Here is a 22,452-nt window from a genome sequence, read left to right as displayed (position 1 = left end):
TTTTTTTTGTCACATCTATTAAATTTATTTATACTTTAATATAAGTGAAAACTTAAAAAATAGGAAACATCTATAGTTATAATTTTGATAATTGGTTTTTATTGACGTAGCTTTATTTGCTATGGAGGTTGTTATTTGTATATTTCTTTCCGTTTGTATATATCACTTGCAAATATACAAATATGATAAGTATATACAAATTCTGTATTTATACATTTAGAAATTTTTTAGAACTTTGTTTGTATATTTCGCTTGCCAATATACAAATACGGTATTTCATTATGAATTTTTCATAAATCGTATACAAATAGCTTAGGGAAGCATATACAAAGTTTTGGATTTATAAAATCACGAATCGAATTATACAAATAAGACGAATAGCAAGAATTGGGAAAACTGTAGCCGCGAATTATATTTTTCTTAAATTATAGCTATAGTACCTAATATGGACTAAATATTTTCTATTCTGCATAATTTTTCCTTAAAATAATTACATAATCTTTCTCCCCACTCCTTTCTTTCGTTTGTGTCACGACCCAGACCGTAATGATTGACACTACACTAATCCTCAGGTGGAAGAACTACTACTACAATTCAAACAAATAACTAAACCAAAACTAAGACATTTAAATTAACGAAAGCAAGTTAAATGAACTAAATAAAAATTTCTCATAAACTTTATTGATATATCATCTATTGTTGCATTACAAAATTTTAGTACTGTAAAATGTTGATAATGATTCCTTTAACTTACTAAAATGATTTGTTATAAGTGAATGTACTAATAGGTAGCTAAACACGGAATAAAACAATAAATAAAAAGAATGGGAAAAAATTTAATATCTATAAAAATCTTAATGCCTAGTGGTTCATGTCACTATTGATGATGGCCATTGACAACTTTATGTCCTTCACCAGGACTTGGACCTGCCTTAATTCCTCCAAGAGTTTGGTTGTTTGTAAACTTATGTCCGACACCAGGACTAGGTCCATCCTTAATATCACCCAATGTTAACCAATCAAAAGTTGCCATATTTTTGGGGCCATGAATCTTCAAGATATTGAGAGGACGTGCTTCTGAAGCCCAAAAATTAATTGAAGTAACTAAAAGAAGAATTAAAATGAAATAAGAAAATCTCACCATTATTCAAAAAAAATTGTGTGAGTACAATGAATCGACCCCTCTAATTGAAAACTAGTAACGATATATGGGAGATTTTGTCGTAGATAATTTTTAGAGAACTAATGAACCATGGCAAACCGTCAAAAAGGAAACTAAATTATATTGTCTTGCTAGTTGTGTTGTGTTGTTATTCTCTTCATAAGCCAAATTTATTTATACTACTTGTTAAGGAGTGGGCTAGCTAGTTTTTTGACCAAATGAAGGTGGCTAATTGTTTATTCAAATGTCGGAACTTGTTAGGCAGTTTCTTGATTCTGGAACAGATTTAGTATATTTGCAATAAGCTTAGAAATGTTGTAGAATGTGTAATGGATAGTCTAATTTGGACAACACCAATTTTCAATTTTTTAGAATTTCAATATTTTCTATGTTTGCTCTAGTTATAGAAAAAAAAGTTCCTGTACTGTGACTAATAAGACTGATTAGTTAATTAGTTTTAGAGATTTTTCAGATTTTAGTCTATTGTTTTCATGTGTAACTATAAAATAATGCCATGTAGTCAATTTTATTGGTCATTTGTCTTCGTAGTATAATATAAATTTGTTTGAGTATATTTTATGTAAATTATTGTGTAAAATGTATGATTCAACATTATGTAATTTAAATTAAATAAGTATATTAATATGTTATGATTTATGTATTTTCCTTTCTGGTACTTGTCATTGTCATCACTTTGTAACTCAACTTGCTCACATAGAGAATTAATAAGTGCTAGTAATGGCCCATTGAGGGGGGTGGGGTGGGGGGAGGACAAAAAAAAAAGAAATAAGGAAAAACTATCTATTCATATCAGTATTTTCATCACATCTATTAAATCTCTTTATATAATTTAATATAAGTGAAACTTTTAAAAATAGCAAACATATGAAGTTCTATAGTTATAATTTTGATAATTGGCCTCTGTACATGTAGTTCTGTTTATTACGGAGGTTGTGATCTATTTTTTTTTATTTGTATGTTTCACTTGTTATACAAATAGGGTAAGTACATACAAATTCAATATTTATACATTTAGCAATTTTTTAGAACTCTATTTGTATATTTTGTTTGCCAATATATAAACACGGAAATTTATAATGTTTTTTTTTCATAAATCGTATACAAATAGCTAGGAAAAGCATATACAAAGTTCTAAATTTATACAATAATGAATCGAATTATACAAATATTGTATTTATACAAATAAGACAAATAGCAAGGATTGAAAAAACTATAGCCGCGAATTACAATTTTATTAAACAGTAGCTATAGGACCTAATATAGACTAAATATTTGCTATTTTGCATAATTATCTTTTAAATAATTACATAATATTTCTCTCATCTCCTTTCTTTCGTTCTCCATCTCCCCCTTTCTCTCTCTCCCCCCTGTCTCTCTTGGCTCCCCTTCTCCCTCTTTCTCTCTCTCTCCGCTCTCCGAGACCCCTCTATATGTTCTCCCCTTCTCCTTTTCTTTCTTTCTCTCTGTTACACCCCAAAAATGAATTAGGGCAAGATGGAGCCTAACATGAGTGTGTCATGAGCTTATAAGGTCCTAAATTGACTAATAATAGTGTTAAGAGTCAGTATGTAAAGTTTGGAAATTTTGGAGGTCAAACGTCAATGAAGTTTGGAAACTAGTTGAACCAGTGTGTGGTAGTTTTTATGTAGTGGAGTTTTGGGGATGGTTTGAAGGTGAAATTGAGTATTGATGGTTCCTATTCGTAGACTGACATGTAAAGGGTCGAAACATCCGAGAACAATGCCCCGGAGACCAGCCTAAGAGTCCTCGAGGAGGACCCAAACATGGGCCATCGAAGCTACCGGGTAGACTAGAAGTGGAGGTTGTTGCGCGACGCACAACCATCACTTAAAGGAAAATTTTTGCCCTGCGACGTGGGGTCATCGCGAACCAATCTGTCTCAAATTATTTTCTAGAACCAAGAATCAAAAGTGCCTCCGCGACGAGTAGTGAGTGTCTTGATTTGATCGCGTCGTTTTTAAGTCAAATTTGAATTGGTTAAAATGTCCATTAAGTGCAGGGGTCTTTTGGACACTTTAGAGATTAATTATTGGCGGTTATTTTAGGTATTTCAAGAGTATTTAAGCAGTACAATAGTCATTTAGATCCTAGACTTCATATCAAAACCTTTCTTTCCCAAAATCCTCCCAAAACCACCATTGAAGAAGAAGAGAAATTGGAGGCAGCTTTTAGGATGAAATTTACCAAGGTTTCAAGCTGGGTTTAGGGATCTAACCTAACGTATGTGAAGCTTATTCATCCATGGATTCTTTCATTCATGCCTCAATTGTAAATTCAAAATACCCCAATCTAGAGAGGTTTGTAATTACTTTGTGGGTAAGACTTGATTGTTATCCAAATCTAGTGGGTAATATTCAATTATGTTCATATGATGATTATGTGATGTTTTCATGTGATTTTCATGGTGAATTATACTATTTGATGCTGAAGGTGATCAAGGTGATTTTAGGCCATTAGAGGCTAGATGAAGGTTCTAAGTTGATTTTCTTAATTCAATTGTATTTTATACTATTTGATCATGATTGAATCATCTATATATGAATTGACCTAGGCCTAATTGATCTAGGTTGGTCTTGACCTGTAAAGATGGAAGTGACCTATGTGATCATGTATGTCTAGACTTACGTTCTACCCATCTAATTAAATGAAGTAAGCATGTAATTGAACATAGATCATGATGGATTAAAGTTATAAATCGTGTATGGGCTGTTATGTCATTGATGCTAGGGCTTTGGGGTGAAGTCATTATGAAAAGATTATGTTAATGTTTTCTTATAAACTTAGACATGAACATGATACGAGAAACAAGTTCTCTCACATAGATGGACTCCAGGTTGACTTAATAACCTAAAATGAATCAAGACATGATGGACTAGGTTAACTTAAAGATGGAATGTATGATCACTTCTTGGGTGATAGACTTGGTGAAAAGAGACCAAAGTATGATAGCTTGAGATGGTAGATCTCAAGGGTAGCTTGAGATAGTAAATCTCAAGGAGGCTTGAGTTGAAATACTCATGGTAGCTTGAGATGTTGAATCTCATGAAAGCTTGAGTTAAATTGCTCATGGTAGCTTGAGGTCATGAACTTCATAGTATCTTGGGATGGATGAAGTAATCTCTCCCATGTCTAGCTTGATCTTGTGACGCTAGGATGCTTAATCATGGTAGCTTGACTTGGTTTGGACAAAACCAATTCATGGTAGCTTTAGGGGAAAGGCCAGTACTCTCTTAATTTTAGCTTGACTTGCATGCAAGGCGTATTTCATGTAGTAGCTTGAGATTAATTTCTCATGATAACTTAGGGTTGAAGATTCATGCTTCCCTATGATTAGCTTGCATCTACATGATTAATTGCATGGTGGTTAGGATGCTTGTATCTTTTCTTAGTTAGCTTGGTTATTATGATGAGATTCTTTCCTTGGTAGTAGGTGTATTATGATAGTATGTTGAGCTTAATAAACTAGGTTGCAAGATAAGTTAGCTTGGAGTAGGTTAGTCTAGAGAAGTACTTAGTATGGATAGTAGTATGGGATGCTATCCATAAATTTCACAAGTGTGACTTGGATCTACCTATGACATGACCCCTAGATATATATTCTTAGCTTGGATAGTGATTATAGTTGCACTTCATGATATGATTCACTTAAGATGATAGTTCCTTGTCAATATGAAATAGGTCTACTAGAGACTCCTAAACTAAAATGGAAGGGAATAGGGTGACTTCAAGATATGTTTAGTGTGTGAGGGAGAATTGGATGCTTCACATGCATGACACAAGTGTGTTTTGAGGTGGCCTAGGGGTATAGTGCTCATATGTTATGATGAATCTAGGTCTTTAGGATAGTGGATTATGATTAAGAATGACCAAAGATATGTACTTAGCTTTGGTAGTAGTATGGGATGTTACCTTAGCCTTGCACAAGCATACTTGGAGATGGCTTGTGTATAGTTAATTTGAGTAAGAAAGACAATTAGTCGAGTATGAACTCTTATATGCTTTATGATGCTTTATTATGCTTATGATATTCATGATATGCTTATGTCTTTATCTCTTATTATTATGTCTATTATTGACTAATCCTTTGATATATCTTATGTTTGGTATGATAGTTTCCATACTTGGTACATTTCGTACTAACACATATTTTGCCTATATTCTGATCCTATATAGGGTCTTGAGTAGATTGAGTAGCTTTCAAGGGTAGAGTTTCCAAGGCTTGTCAATAAGTGAAGATTGGTGATTCCTCATAGCATTCGAGGACACCACCACTATGATGTTTTTTATGTTCTTCTCTATGTTAGACTTTTTAAGGGCCGTGACCCAAGACTATTGTACTCATGATGTCATAGATGGTTTTTGAGACATATGTTAGAAGTTTTATGTAATGATTCAACATTATGTTTTGAAAGAAAAGTTTTAATTTCGCACTGATTTTCATATATATGCAATGAATGATGTCTAAGGGCTTGTACAAGACCTCCGAGAGGTCAAGTACGCCATGTTCCGACTTGAAGGATGCTCTAACTTAGGGTGTACTTTGAGTCGTGACACTCTCTCCTTTTCTACTCAACATTGATAATACTTATAGGTTATTGATAAATGTATAGTACATATTTAATATCCAAATATATGTTTCCGTAAAGAAAAAATGGACAAAGTGAGCCCTCAATCTAATACCGGATTCTCAACTATAAACTTATACTTTACTGAGGTCCTATTACCTTTCTGAACTATTTAAAATTAAAATTATTACCTCCCTACATGCTCACATGGCAGAGAGAGTGTGTTTCACTCTCTTTGGGAGAGTGAAGGCCAAAATAAATATAAAACTTTATTTTACATATTTTTTCGTTATTATTTTTTCCTTATTTATTTTTAAAAATTTTTTTTAGAAGGGAAGTCAAATAAAAACACCAAAAGTAAATGAAAAATCAAAAAAAAAAAGAAAAAGAAAAAGGAGAAGCTACCGTGAACAATTTTAAAACTAAATAAGCTCCTTTCTTCCTCGGAGCTCCAAGTAACGATTCGACATCTGATCGGTGCCACATTGATACCAAAAAATTGAGGTATAGAGTTGAAGCCAATCTCAATCACACCAAACACCTATGAAATTGCCAACTACACAGCTTCTATCATCATAGATCTGTCATGAGAGTAGCATAAAGAGCTTAGATCGATTTCATTTAAGACACCTATCTCATCGCTAATATCTTTTCTTTCTTCTAAGCAGCTTAGTAGAGCATTTATGGCAGCCATGAAATTTCACCATCACAATCTGAAAATCACCACCATTAAAATGGCTATCAACACCACCACAAATCCTAGATAGAAATTCCCTTCCCACAATAAAAAAACTATTAAGTAAATTACTTTACACTCATTTTCAAATTCAACATTAGTCATTAAAACACCATTAAAATATCATTTTGAAGCTATTGTAAAAAAAAAATTCAGTTAACACGATCCATTCAAGCAACTTAATAATGACAGAAATCTCTTACAAAATCTCAAAGTAATCATTTAGACACCTATTCCATAACCATAAATTTCATAATAATTTTAGATTTGATTAAATAAAGGGAGGGAAAACAGAAAATTTGACATATGGATGTTTTCAAGAATTTAAAGAAAGAAGAGGAAGAGAGGGAAAAGAAAAAAGAAAGGAAGGGAATATCAGTAAAAAAAAAGGTAAAATAAATATCAGTAAAAAAAGGTAAGAGAATAAATTAAAAAATTACACGTGTCAAGCTAGAGAATAAAATAAATAAAAATTACACGTGTTAAACACGTGTATTTCACTTATCAACATAAATGTGATTGTGACTTTTTAAGGAGGTAATAATTTTGATTTTAAATAGTTTAGGTTTATGATAGAACTCTCGTAAAATAAGTGTGTAGTTGAAACTTCGGTAATAGATTGGGGGCTCACTTGCCCATTCTCTCTTTCGGAATACAAATATATCGATATGTGTACATATTTATACAATGCATGTTAAATATTTAATACTAAACACATCGATAATATTAATATAAGATATATACATAGAACAAATTGATATCAGATACACGGAATGATATCTTAAATACATAAAATCATACTTATCTGAAACAAATGATACCTAAAATTAATTCACTTATATATATATATATATATATATATATATATATATATATATATATATATATATATATATATATATTTTTAAGATACATCCCGTTAAATATATAGATCCTAAACAATATTTTTCTAACTGAAAATGTAATTAAAATATATGTTGTTTCAACATGTAATTAGCATCAATAGTAATTTGTTTTGTGTTTGCTTCCTCAAGAAATAAATCAGATTAGCTATCATTAGAATTGTAAGGTGGAGTTGGTAATCATCCCAAGAAGCTTCACTTATTATATGTTATTATGATTAAATATAAATAACTAAATAAAAGCAATCTACTTTCTTTGTTTATTTTGGACTTTACTCATCTTTTAAGAAATAATAGCTGATATAAATATTAATGGAAAAAGATTTAGATTTCTTTCTAAACTTGTCTCGAAAAGTGACTTACACGCTTTAGCTATTATGATGACTTATTACACACCTTTATTATTTAAAAGTGAACTTAATACAATCCTGTTGCGTGCAACACCACTCTCATAGTATGTGGTGTATTACACTCGCTGCCACATCAACATTACGTCAGCGTCATGTCAGAAATTGTATTTTTTAAATATTTTTTTCACTTTTTTGTTTATTGCTTAACTTTTATTTTATTAATTATATTTTACACTAATTAATTTCTAATCAATTATTTAAATTCTCTAATAATTCTATCTTCTTCATTGCAAAATGGTAAAGAAGAAACTTTTAGCAATGACTACCAAGGGAATTGTCCGCAATCTGGAATTGATTCTTGGAAAAATTCTTCCATTTCAAAATGTACCAACAAGAAGGTTGCTTCAATTTCTTCTTGTAACAACCCGTGTAGTCGGTTTGGGCACTAGAAATTTTTATGTTAGAAAATACTTTCTGATAGATTTAAGTGGGTGTTTTGGACTATTCATAATTATAATTATGAAATTAGTGGGGTAGTTTTACTAATTTACTTAGTTAATGGTTAAGAAAATAATAGTGAAATAAATAATGGGTCACTTTCACCACTCTTATAATTAGTTATATAATATTTAGGAGGAAATTTTCTGTAGAAGGGAAATAAAGGTTTAGCCAAGAGAAACCATATCTGCAGTAGTCACGAAGCGGTTGTTCCATCAGGTAATCAAATTTAGAGTTGGATTTTGAATGTATTAGCATGATTGTGTTAATTATTTTTAGTATAATATTTGAATTGGAAAAGAGGGATATTCAATAAACGTTAGAAAAATTAGTGGAGTCGTATTGGATTGTACAGAAACTGCTTGTGCGTATTATTATTACTATTGTTATGTTCTTGATTGGAAGGAAAAGATGTGTGTGTGTGTGTGTGTATATATATATATATATATATATATATATATATATATATAAAGTTATATATAGAAAATTTAATTAGTTCATGGAGGATTAAATTGTTACCGTCATATGTTCACTATTTTAAAATAAATTTCGTATGTTATGTATTATCACGTTCTTTGCCATTCAAGTTGTTATTTTGAATGGCAAATGCCTTTGTTTTGAATTGCATGTAATGATGGCCTAATGGTCTATTGACGAATAACAAACAATTAACAGTAGGAAGGTTTTAAATTCTTATGTAATTATTGATTATAAAATTGAGGCCAAATATATAACCAATAAGAGAGTAAGGTGGGGTAATAAACTTTGATATTTCTATGATAAAATTGGAAATTTTCGCATATGGGTGTTATAAATTATGTAATATGTTGTTTTGATTTTCCCTGGTTGAGGTTACTGGACATAGACGTAACCTTAAATTCCAATTCTTTCCATAGTTATCTTGTTATGAGCCAAGTTTTAAAATATTGAGTTAGGTAATTAAATATTAGGTGTATAGAGTTATTTAAATTCCACTAAAGTTATGCTAATGGGAGGAATTAAGACTTACCATTAGGCTTAAACTTTAAGAGGTTGATTATAGAATTAGGTGAATTGATGGATATAGGCTAGACACAGATAATCGGAGTGTTTATGGCCTTGTGAACTTAAACCTTGTATATATATATATATATATATATATATATATATATATATATATTTGATAGATTGGAAGGGTTCAGAGTTAATAAGGAATGGAAAGGCATTGGAGAAGTAGTTGCTTGACTTCGATTCTTCGGTGGAGGTAGGTTATGATTTATGTTATTTGATAGTAAACTCTTTATAGTGATTGATATGCCTTGAATGATATTGTGAAGTTCTCTATGTACTTGACTGTGTGATTGTGTGATTTGGTTGTGTGGTTTGTGATTGGTCTGAAATCCTAAGACCGTAGAATTTATATTTTCTAATCCTATCTATCGAAGTGATGCCTTGAATAAAGAAGGCTTGATGAAAATAATATAACAATGAATTGAAAGCGATGATAATAAAGGATAAATAAATAGTATAATTGGATCGGAGTGTCACGTTTCGACACGGTATTCTTGAATCGGAGTGTCACGTTCCGACACGGTATTTTTGGATCGGAGTGTCACGTTTCGACACGATATTCTTGGATCGGAGTGTCACGTTCCGACACGATATTCTTGGATCGGAGTGTCACGGTTTGACACGGTATTTTTGGATCGGAGTGTCACGTTCCGACACGATAATATTAAAGGAAAAATATTTTGAATTAATGGAAGATATTCAATCTCAAAGAACTCAACTCCCAAAATGGTTTGGTTTGGAGGCATGAGTCCTCATGTGTGATCTTGATACCGTTGACTTAATACGTGCTTACTTTATTATTATTGACACTTGTTCATGTTGTTTGTTTCTTATCACATGTTAAGTGCTATAGTTGAGTTCATACTATTATTCTTTGTATATTAGTTACCATTTTGGGTTGACCGATGATACTTACTCAGTACATGTTGCCTCGTACTGAGTCCTACTTGTTTTCTTCTTTGTTTTCCTTTTATGAAATGCAGCGAGTGTACCTATGACTTCTGATTTCCCTCAGCTCTAGCCAGCCTCCCGCATATCAAGTTACAGGGTGAGCTATCCATTCAGGCTCGTGTTGGATTCTCTCGGTCACGACATGATGTCCTATACTTTCGGACACATACCATTTTATTCTTTATTTTAGTGTATTCGATATTGTTAGACTTAGTATTAGAGATTAGATGTACTTGATGTGATGACTATCAGATTTTGGAATGATAAGTATTAAACTTTAGAAACTTAGTTAAATTGGTTGCTTAGTTTCTTTTGGAGCTTGCGCATTATTTATATTATTTATAGTTGAACTATTGGTATATGTTGGGGTTTAGATATGTTAGTTCGCCCACCTAAGGAGGTAAGTGTGGGAGCCATTCACGACCCATTTTGGGTCGTGACAAACTTGGTATCAAAGCGTTAGGTTCGTTGATCTCATCACACAAGGACAAGTTTAGTAGAGTCTTGCGGAACGGTAAGGGGACACCTTTACTTTTCTTCGAGAAGCTATAGGACTTTAGGAAAGCTCATTTCTTTCTTTCTTTCGTGCTACTACTTGAATCCAATTGGTATCTAGGTGATACAAATTGGTATCTGAACTTCTTCACTCTATTTCAAATATGGGTACTACTAGAGTATTTGAAGTTGAAATAGAAACAACAAAAAGAAAAAAATATGTCCTTAGAAATAGATAAATTTTCTCGATCGCAAAATGTGGTGGTAGTCTCTTGTCGAGTGTCGGTTAATAAAGACACTACTATGACTTCATAGAGTGAGGGTATATTCGAGAAAGTCATCGATGCTTACTTGGTTAGAGTTAGGAAGTGTGTTATTTTGTTATTGAATTAATCTAAGAAGTAAAACAAATTGTTTGGTCTAGAGAGAGAACATATTCGATAATGTTTTGCAATTATTCAATGGGTGAAATATGTGGGCTATTTGGGTACGATATTATGGAGAGGTATGATGTGTTCTAGTAAGGTATCTAATGGACTTTCACGGTGTGGCAGTACTAGGGTTATGTGGAAACAGGTACGTCGACTGTCAAGTATGAATACTAATTACTAAAAGAGTTACAAGTTGTACGACATGGTCAGATAATAAGATTTAGTGTTGCATTCACATTTCAGAAACCAACTAGTTTATTAATACACGAACTTAGATTGAGCATTATTTTGAAGGAAAATTTTAGTGGTTGAGCATTATTTTAAAGAAAATCTTTAGTGGTGGATCTTTGGTACAAATATTAACACAACTTGAACTGTGCAATGTATCTTGAGGGTTTTGAGTGAGGACTGGTGGTTTTATCTTAAGCTTCAAAAGATAGATTGATACTAGCATGACAGACTTATAGGGAAAGAAAATCCTAGTGGGTATACTTTGGGTGAAGTAAAATGAAGATTTTAGTAAGAAAGTGAATATAAAATTTGTTAGTCCCTTCATTTTGATTACTATATCTGAGTTTAAGGTGTTATGTCGAGAGAAAAAAACTTGACTTTGTGGTGATGAAAAGGGCTTACAAATACATGATGGTGATAGGAGTAAGTGATGGATGGTGACGGAGATGCAAATTATAGAATACAAATTATTGGTCAAATGAATTTTGTATGGTGATAGAAACTTGCGAGTATCTAAGGTTGATATTTCTACTATTTAGTGAGTAATGTGGTTGTATGATAAATTTTAGGAGATTTAGGGCACACTCGAATATAATTTAAAGGAGTTGGAATCATAACTAAAATAAGATAAAACTTGTGGGATATGTAGCCTTAAGAAAAATAAGCGAGAGCAGAATTATTTTCTCCGATTGTAAGAACTAAAAATGTATCTTCGAAGGAATCGAGAATTGAGTTCAAAATTGCGTGATTTCATCTATTTTGTTTTGGTTAAGGTAATAGCATAACAGGTTAATCAGCTTGGTTAAAAGCTATTGAATAGAACTTAAGAGAGGAGTGTACAGACGTTCAACTTGAGTGAGATGATAGGTTCTGTTGTAATGTTGAATTTAGAAATGAGTAGGGTTGAATTTTTAGTGAAGCACATTGTATGGTTGGTGGAGAGGCAATCAATGATAAGCTAAGATAAGGTGATTCGTAAAAATCTTCAAAGTATAAGCAAATGTAGATAATTAAGGGCATTGTGTTACACAATTGGACTTATAATTCAATTTTTTTTGTTATAACTCTGAATTTCTGGTGGTATATTTTTCAAGGTATGAATCAGTAAGATGAGAAACGATTGATTGCATCGTTATTGAGCACGTGAAAGAATTTATGCATGCTTTGGACCATAAAGTTGTTACTTTTGATTGTTAAAGTTTCTAAGGAAGGATTTACCCTCAGAGTTTTGATTTAGAGTGTGAAGTAAAATGTCATGGATTATTAGTAAAACATGAGATCGGTAAGCAAGCTAGATAAACAAGAGTTTGATATATTGAAGGAGCGAGATATTTAGAATTTGCACCATGAAAAGAATTTGAGAAGAGTGAAAGAATAAGACCTCTCGTATAAATCCATGGGGTGTAGTTGATGGTTGTTTTAATTTTTGCCTATGAGTTTAGATATAATTGTGAGATGTGAACTAGTTCGGTACAGACTTACTAGGAGTTTATCATCGACTTCTAAAAAAATGAGTTTTGGTTTAGGTGACAAATAATGAGGTATGAAAATTTTAGTATTTTACAATGAGGTTAGATTGCTCAAATTAGGATAGAAGACTTAAGAATGATGTAAAAGGTGAGATATAATTCTACATGGTTATTAAGAATAAAGTTGGGTTAATACTACTCTATTGATGGGACTTCATAGAATGTTAAGGTGTGTTACATGGACATTTGATGGTTAATAGAGGTTATGAGCTTATAGTATACAGAATAGTTTGAGTGACAAAGAATTTTCCTAAGTGTTGGCATGATATATATAATGGTTTAAAATGGTACCTTAAGCATGGTATGTGAAAGTGGTGTAGAGTTGACTTTGGGTGTGATTTAATAGTTTTGTCTCAATGAAAAGGTACTATCACATTTGAAATTAGTGCTATAGGCCTTATTTGGGACTCGTATTTGTCAGGAAATGCTTAAATAGAAAGAGATAGCCATAGTTTGAACATGTATTTGATAAGCATACTTTGATACTAATGATGGTTTAAGAGTAAGGTTGATGATCGATGTAGTTATACGTTTTGTTATTATTAAGAGTGTTGACTTCAATGAATGTGGAGTTTGATAAACCAAGTATGTGTGCAATTATATTAGAGGCATTGTATGGGAGGAGATATAGGTCTCCCATTGGTTGGTTTGATGCATTTGAGGTTAGACCTTGGGGTACTGATCTTTTGAGGGAATCATTAGAGAAAGTGAAATTTATTCAAGAAAAGCTTTTAGCAGCTCAGAGTAGGCAGAAGGAATATGCAGATCGAAAGGTTAGAGACTTGGATTTTATAGAGGGTGAACAAGTCTTGCTGAAGGTTTCACCCATGAAAGGTGTGATGTGATTTGGTAAGAGAGGTAAGCTAAGTCCGAGGTATATCGGACCATTTGAAGTACTTAAGCGCGTGGGGAGGTGGCTTATGAATTAGCCTTGCCTCCAGGATTGTCAGGAGTGCACCCGGTATTTCATGTGTCTATGCTAAAAAAATACCATGGTGATGGAAACTACATTATTCGTTGGGATTCAGTTCTTCTTGATGAGAATCTGTCTATAAGGAGGAGCCTGTTTCTATTCTAGATAGGGAGGTTCGCAAGTTGAGATCAAAGGAGATTGCATCTATCAAGGTTCAGTGGAAGAATCGGTCAGTTGAAGAGTCTACTTGGGAGAGTGAGCTTGATATGCAAGAAAGATATCCACATCTTTTTGCAGATTCAGGTACTCTTTCTCGCCCTTGCCTTTCTTTTTGATCGTTCGAGGACGAACGATGGGTAAATTAGTATCTATTGTAACAACCCGTGTAGTCGGTTTGGGCACTAGAAATTTTTATGTTAGAAAATACTTTCTGATAGATTTAAGTGGGTGTTTTGGACTATTCATAATTATAATTATGAAATTAGTGGGGTAGTTTTACTAATTTACTTAGTTAGTGGTTAAGAAAATAATAGTGAAATAAATAATGGGTCACTTTCACCACTCTTATAATTAGTTATATAATATTTAGGAGGAAATATTCTGTAGAAGGGAAATAAGGGTTTAGCCAAGAGAAACCACATCTGCAGCAGTCACGAAGCGGTTGTTCCATCAGGTAATCAAATTTAGAGTTGGATTTTGAATGTATTAGCATGATTGTGTTAATTATTTTTAATATAATATTTGAATTGAAAAAGAGGGATATTCAATAAACGTTAGAAAAATTAGTGGAGTCGTATTGGATTGTACAGAAACTGCTTGTGAGTATTATTATTACTATTGTTATGTTCTTGATTGGAAGGAAAAGGTGTCTGTATATATATATATATAAATTAGTACTATGTTGTTGTGAAGAGGGATCAGACGTACATTTTAATATATGTCTTACTGTAATGTTTGGTAGAATTGGCTTAAAGTTGGTGGATGAGTGGCAAGTGAAAGTTATATATAGAAAATTTAATTAGTTCATGGAGGATTAAATTGTTACCGTCATATGTTCACTATTTTAAAATAAATTTCGTATCTTATGTATTATCACGTTCTTTGCCATTCAAGTTGTTATTTTGAATGGCAAATGCCTTTGTTTTGAATTGCATGTAATGATGGCCTAATGGTCTATTGAAGAATAACAAACAATTAACAGTAGGAAGGTTTTAAATTCTTATGTAATTATTGATTATAAAATTGAGGCCAAATATATAACCAATAAGAGAGTAAGATGGGGTAATAAACTTTGATATTTCTATGATAAAATTGAGAATTTTCGCATATGGGTGTTATAAATTATGTAATATGTTGTTTTGATTTTCCCTGGTAGAGGTTACTGGACATAGACGTAACCTTAAATTCCAATTCTTTCCATGGTTATCTTGTTATGAGCCAAGTTTTAAAATATTGAGTTAGGTAATTAAATATTAGGTGTATAGAGTTATTTAAATTCCACTAAAGTTATGCTAATGGGAGGAATTAAGACTTACCATTAGGCTTAAACTTTAAGGGGTTGATTATAGAATTAGGTGAATTGATGGGTATAGGCTAGACACAGATAATCGGAGTGTTTATGGCCTTGTGAACTTACACCTTGTATATATATATATTTGATAGATTGGAAGGGTTCAGAGGTAATAAGGAAAGGAAAGGAATTGGAGAAGTAGTTGCTTGACTTCGATTCTTCGGTGGAGGTAGGTTATGATTTATGCTATTTGATAGTAAACTCTTAATAGTGATTGATATGCCTTGAATGATATTGTGAAGTTCTCTATGTACTTGACTGTGTGATTGTGTGATTTGGTTGTGTGGTTTGTGATTGGTTTGAAATCCTGAGACCGTAGAATTTATATTCTCTAATCCTATCTATCGAAGTGATGCCTTGAATAAAGAAGGCTTGATGAAAATAATATAACAATGAATTGAAAGCGATGATAATAAAGGATAAATTAATAGTATAATTGGATCGGAGTGTCACGTTTCGACACGGTATTCTTGGATCGGAGTGTCACGTTCCGACACGGTATTTTTTGGATCGGAGTGTCACGTTCCTACACGGTATTCTTGGATCGGAGTGTCACGTTCCGACACGATATTCTTGGATCGGAGTGTCACGGTTCGACACGGTATTTTTGGATCGGAGTGTCACGTTCCGACACGATAATATTAAAGGAAAAATATGTTGAATTAATGAAAGATATTCAATCTCAAAGAACTCAACTCCCAAAATGGTTTGGTTTTGAGGCACGAGTCCTTATGTGTGATCTTGATACCGTTGACTTAATACGTGCTTACTTTATTGTTATTGACACTTGTTCATGTTGTTTGTTGCTTATCACATGTTAAGTGCTATAGTTGAGTTCATACTATTATTCTTTGTATATTAGTTACTATTTTGGGTTGACCGATGATACTTACTCAGTACATGTTGCCTCTTACTGAGTCCTACTTGTTTTCTTCTTTGTTTTCCTTTTATGAAATGCAGCGAGTGTACCTATGACTTCTGATTTCCCTCAGCTCTAGCCAGCCTCCCGCATATCAAGTTACAGGGTGAGCTAGCCATTCAAGCTCGTGTTGGATTCTCTCGGTCACGACTATGGCTGGCAGTGTTACCAGAACCGGACCGGTAATTACCGGAACCGGTACTATGTGTACCGATAATCTTCCGAAACCAGAACCGGAATCGGACCGATCCGGGAAATCGGTAAAATTAATGTTGTTCCGTTCCGGTCCAGAAGTAAACCGGTAGTATACCGGACCGGACCGGTAACCTGGACGAACAGAATTTTTTTTTTAAAAAATTTTTAATTGAATCTAATTTTTATCATTATAATTAAGCAATTTAAAATTTTAAATTTCAAACTTTAAAGTTATAAATTTAAATTTTCAAACTTTAAATTCAAACTTTAAAGTTTAAAAATGGGATAATGCCCAAGTACCCCCTCAACCTATGCCCAAGATCTCAGAGACACACTTATACTATACTAAGGTCCTTATTACCCCCTTGAACTTATTTTATTAATAATTTTTTACCCCTTTTTAGCTTACGTGGCACTATCTTGTGGGCCCAACGATGATTGACTTTTTTTTAACTAGTGCCACGTAGGCTAAAAAGGAGTACAAAATTACATATAAAATAAGTGCAGGGGGGTAATAGGACCTTAGTATAGTATAAGTGTGTCTCTGGGATTTCGGGCATAGATTGAGGGGGTACTTGGGTATTTTCCCTTTAAGAATTTTAAAATTTTAAAGTTAAATTTAAATGTCAAACTTTAAAGTTTTAAATTTAAAATTTTCAAAATTTTAAAGTTTCAAATTTAAATTTTCAAACTTTAAATTCAAAGTTTTAAAGTTTGAAAATTTTAAATTCAAATTTTAAAGTTATAAAATTTAAATTTCAAACTCTTAAAGTTTGAATTTTTTGAATTTAAACTTTAAACCTATAAAATTTAAAATTGACTATATCAAAAATTAAATTTAATACAACAATATTAAAAAACAAATTAAGGCGAATAGCCTATATTTTTATTAATATATATTTGATATTACAATTACGTTTACAAAAATATTAGTTTGAATTAATAGTTGGTGCCACCATATAAATCCCTTCGTAAATCATTCAACATTTCTTTAGTAACATGTTCGGGAATAGGTTGAATAGAAAGATCTTCCATTGCTTCAATCCCGTCGTCACTATAATCCTGCATTACTTCATCAACGTCATCTTGAAATTTGGCCGGTAGTGGTTCTTGACCCAAATTTCTTCTCTCAGCATTAATCCAATCTCGAAATAATACCGATATCTCCAAGCTTTCGGCTGCTAGTGAATGCCTATGTTCTCCAAGTTGAAACCTTGCTGCACTAAAGACGCATTCCGAAGCTACCGCCGACGCTTGCATTGCTAATATATCTCGAACCATCGGTACTAGTTTTGGAAATCCTTTGGTGCGATCTCTCCACCATTTGAGAACATTTTCAGTAGGTTCTGTAATTTGATTAATATATGCATCAAAATCATTTCTATTATTGTGAGAAAGTTCAAGATAATCCTCTAAATAATTATCAATATTATTTTCATCAAATCTAACCCTAGAGCTTTCAGGTTCATTTTCACTTGATAAATTTTTATTAGCATTATGTAAATCATACAATTTTCTTGCTTCAATTTTTATGCTATCTTTAACTTTTTGACAGCTAGGAATTCCTTCTAATTCATCATTATTATCTAAATTAAAATTTATTTTTTCAACCATTCTTGATAAACCAAAATCTTTATACTTAGGGTGTAACAAACATGCAGTTAAATAAATTTGAGGAATAGGAATATAATATTTTTTAAATTTTATAATCATTTTTTCAATGGTTTGTTGAAATCTTGGTTTATTTTTAAATTTATACAATTTAGAAGAAATCATACAAATATCAGGCAAAACAGTACAAATTGATGGACTATAAAGTACAGAAATTCTTTTTGTAGTTAAGTAAAAAACTTTTAGGAAATCTATAAGTTCATTTATATCACGCCAATCATTATCATCTAGTCTATATGTCATATCAGAATTATGAGCATTCCAAACCATTTGTAAGGGTATTCGATATTCATAAGCGACTACAAGCGTTTCATATAAAGTATTCCATCTAGTAGCCACTGTTTTTGGAATTTTTCTAGGTGGAAGATTATTTTCAAAAGAGCGATTTTGAAAATCTTTACGCCGAGACTTAACTTGACATTTAAATATAAAATGACATGCATTTTCAACTTTCGTACATCCGTTATCATACATATTTACACCATCTCTAACCATCAAATTATATATATGTGCAGTACACCTAATATGACAATTATCACCATAGAAAGGACAAAGTGTAGTTTTTAAATATTGAACAACAAAATTATTACTTGAAGCATTATCTAAGGTTATACTACTTATTTTATCACATATTCCATAACTTTGTAAAATATCTAAAATAGTTTGAGCAATATAACTACCGGTTTTTTGCATTTGACAACATTTATAACCTAAAATTCTTTTTTGCATACACCAATTTTCATCAATCCAATGTGCAGTAACAGTCAAATAATCGTTACCATTTACACTACGACCCATATCAGAAGTAATAGCTATTTTACAAGTATTATAATAAAATAAACAACGAAGATATTGAAAATGTTGTGCATGATAATCAAATACAGCCTTTTTTATTGTATTTCTAGCAAAACCTTTAAAATTTAGATTATATACAATTTGAATATAATGTATAACATTGGGATTTTTAGCAAAACTAAATGGCAAACCCATAACACATATCATTTTAGCTAGTTCTTCAAGATCTTTTTCTCTACTATATGAAGGTAGTAAACTAGAGCCAGAAACATTAGACGGACTTAATTGTGTTTGTACCATTTTAGAGCCGCCTACTCCTACATTTTCAGGAAGGGGGGTACCGTTTTTTTTAGCTTCTGCTACCGCTTTAGCATGCAAAAATTCATTTTTACAACAAGACATTAAATAACTACTCAAATGTCCCGTCCCGCCAGATTTGCCCACAGTTTTATGATTTAATATATGTTTACATTTATTACAAATAGCTTGTGTTTTATCTTTGTTTTGTGTCATAAATTGCCAAACAACCATTTTTTTAACATGTTCTACCTTAGGCCTAGGATGTACTGGGGGAACTGGGGCAGGACAACGAAAGGGAGCGGGACTAGGAGTAGTAGTAGCCGTAGGTGGCTGAGTTTCATCATCATCATCATCAAAAGTAGGCGTATCAGTATAATCATCAATATCATTATCATTATCATTATCACTAGGCAAATTCTCATCAAAATTACCAAAACGACGTTGTAAATGTTCATGATAAGGATCTAATCCTGAATTACTATCAATATTATAACACGTATCATCAACATGTGTATAATCATCCGTATTTATTCTTAATATAGTAGATTTTCTAGTTTTTGATTTAGAAGAACTACCGGTTTTTGCATTATCGGAGGATGTCAAGTCACAAATATTTCTTACACGCTCTAATGCACTTTTTTTCCCCTTTCCTTTTTGAACAATATTTTTGCCGAAATCCATATTAAAAAATTAAACGTGAGATTAAATATAATACGAAAAATGTTATGCAATTATGCAAATAATAAATCACAAATAAATAAATAATTATTTAAATATAAATAAAACGTAAAATAAAAGTTAGAACGAATGTACCGTACGTTTACTTAAAAAAGTAGACGTTTATGACCGCCGAAAGCCGAACGTGGAAAGTTGAAAATTGAATTTTGAAGCTCCAAATCTAATTTCCAAAGACCAAGTAAGGCAACACCGGAATTTAAGATATTATATATTATAGAATTAGAGATTAGAGATAGAGAGTAGAGAGTTGAGAGTAGAAGATGAATAGATGATATTGTGATTTAAAAGAATAAAATTTAGGGGTATTTATAAGTAAAAAAAATGGGTTAAAGTGTAATTTTTAAAACTTTAGGGTATTAAAAAGTTAGGGGTGGGGTAGGGGCCCTATTGGATGAATTTCTCTTCAACTAGCCGTTGGAGGGGCCCACTAGCCGTTATCCAACGGCTAGTAACGACTCTATTAAAAAAAATTTTATTTGACCGGACCGGACCAGGCCGGTAATTACCGGAACCGGTAAATTCCGGAATTTACATAATTCCGTCCCGGTTCCTGTTCCAGAATCGGAAATATCTGGTCCTAACCGGTACGAACCAGATCGGGACGGACCGGACCGAAAACCGGTAGGTACCGGTTCCGCTGCCACACATAGTCACGACATGATGTCCTATACTTTCGGACACATACCATTTTATTCTTTATTTTAGTGTATTCGATATTCTTAGACTTAGTATTGGAGATTAGATGTCCTTGATGTGATCACTATCAGATTTTTGGATGATAAGTATTAAACTTTAGAAACTTATTTAAATTGGTTGCTTAGTATCTTTTGGAGCTTCCGCATTATTTATATTATTTATAGTTGAACAATTGGTATATGTTGGGGTTTAGATGTGTTGGTTCGCCCACCTAAGGAGGTAAGTGTGGGTGCCATTCACGACCCGTTTTGGGTCGTGACATATTGATTGCTCATGAAAATTAAACTTTCATTATTATTTGGTGTGGGTCGTGACATATTGATTGCTCATGAAAATTAAACTTTCATTATTATTTGGTATGCCTTCTAATTGTAAATATTTTTCTGATTTTTCAGATATGTGCATACTTTCTTTGTTATTTTTTCATATTCTTCACGGAGATTTCTTAGAAAATCGAGATAATAGAAAAATAAATTTCTTCCCATTTTCAATAGATCACTCAATACTAAAAAATGTTTGTCAAAGTTCCACCGATAAAAACCTCCTAAAATTTAACTCGTGTTTGAAGTAATTTATTTCTTGGGTTATTTCTGTTCATTGATTCATTTTAAGTTTAATGGGGTGTGAAGTAGATGATGAGGGTAGAGAGTGAAGAAGAAGATATGTGGGGGTGGGGTTTAATAAATATTTTGATTTATAATTATTTTTTTACTTTAATAGTTACTTCCTACGTTTAAAAAAGAATGTTACTATTTCCTTTTAGTTAGTTTAAAAAAGAATAACTCTTTTCCTTTTTTGGCAACACTTTAACTTTACCTTTCCATGTGACATGTTTAAGACCACAAGACTAAAGAATATTTTGATACATTTGACATGACTTTAATTTAGATCTACAAGATTAAAAAGTATTCTTTCTTTTCTTAAACTCCGTTCTAAGTTAAACTAGGACATCCTTTTTGAGTATCTAATAGGATTGTTTTTTTAATTATTATTATTTTGCCATGTCAGCTTTAGGAATAAATAAATTTACTTTTAGATAGCATTTGTATGTAATATATCGTCATGATAATTTAAGTGTGTAACTGACTTTTCGATACAAGTTTAGAAGAAAATCTATGTCTTTTCCAAATATTGATATTCATTTTAATTAATCTATATATAGATTTTGTGAAATAATTTAAAAAATAAATAACTAATATTGAAAATAAAATAAAAATTATAATTAGAACAAATAAAAAGGGAACGAAAATAATATAAACTATCAACTTTATTTGTTATTGTTAGTATCAGCACGTTTCCTTAACTGTTTGATTATGCGGCGGAAGTCCAATTCTTTTAAATCATACTAATTACTAGCATGTGCTTTTATCTAATTATTATCACTCATGATATAAACAATAAAATAAAATTATTACTCAATCATGATAATTAATTCGTTGTTAGGGTTTTCATATCAAATCCATAAAAAAAATGGTACTTCTTTTATTTGATTCTCAATTTTAGAATTTAGTATGATTTAAAGAAAAAATAATTGATAAAATCAAATCAATTGTTATAAAAAGTTCCTATTTTTTAATATAAAATTATACCGTGCATATTCATTTTTGATGCTTTAATCGAATTTCTTTTATAATATACTATTAAAAATTGTGAAAATCGACATATGTTTAGCATAGGTTATTATAACCTAAAATTGATAGACTAAACTACGCC

General features: G+C 31.8%; 1 protein-coding gene and 1 long non-coding RNA gene across 2 annotated transcripts; both read right to left on the bottom strand.

Moving 5' to 3' along the window:
* Positions 1-650: 650 nt before the first annotated feature.
* LOC104646212 (uncharacterized) lies at positions 651-1,309 on the bottom strand. The gene is given in 1 exon segment (NM_001365462.1): positions 651-1,309. A coding segment is annotated over 1 exon segment (267 nt). The 5' UTR covers positions 1,145-1,309; the 3' UTR covers positions 651-877.
* Positions 1,310-17,391: 16,082 nt separating this feature from the next.
* Positions 17,392-20,303, bottom strand: LOC138347812 (uncharacterized). Its single transcript, XR_011220379.1, has 2 exons — positions 20,124-20,303; positions 17,392-17,885 (listed from the first exon to the last, which is right to left on the bottom strand). It is a non-coding gene; the product is annotated as an uncharacterized lncRNA (long non-coding RNA).
* Between the last annotated feature and the right edge of the window lie 2,149 nt (positions 20,304-22,452).

Source organism: Solanum lycopersicum, chromosome 3 (genome assembly GCF_036512215.1).
Source record: "Solanum lycopersicum chromosome 3, SLM_r2.1".
Taxonomy (NCBI): Eukaryota; Viridiplantae; Streptophyta; class Magnoliopsida; order Solanales; family Solanaceae; genus Solanum; species Solanum lycopersicum.
Note: the sequence above shows the minus strand (reverse complement) of the source record. Positions and strands in the feature narration are given on the sequence as shown.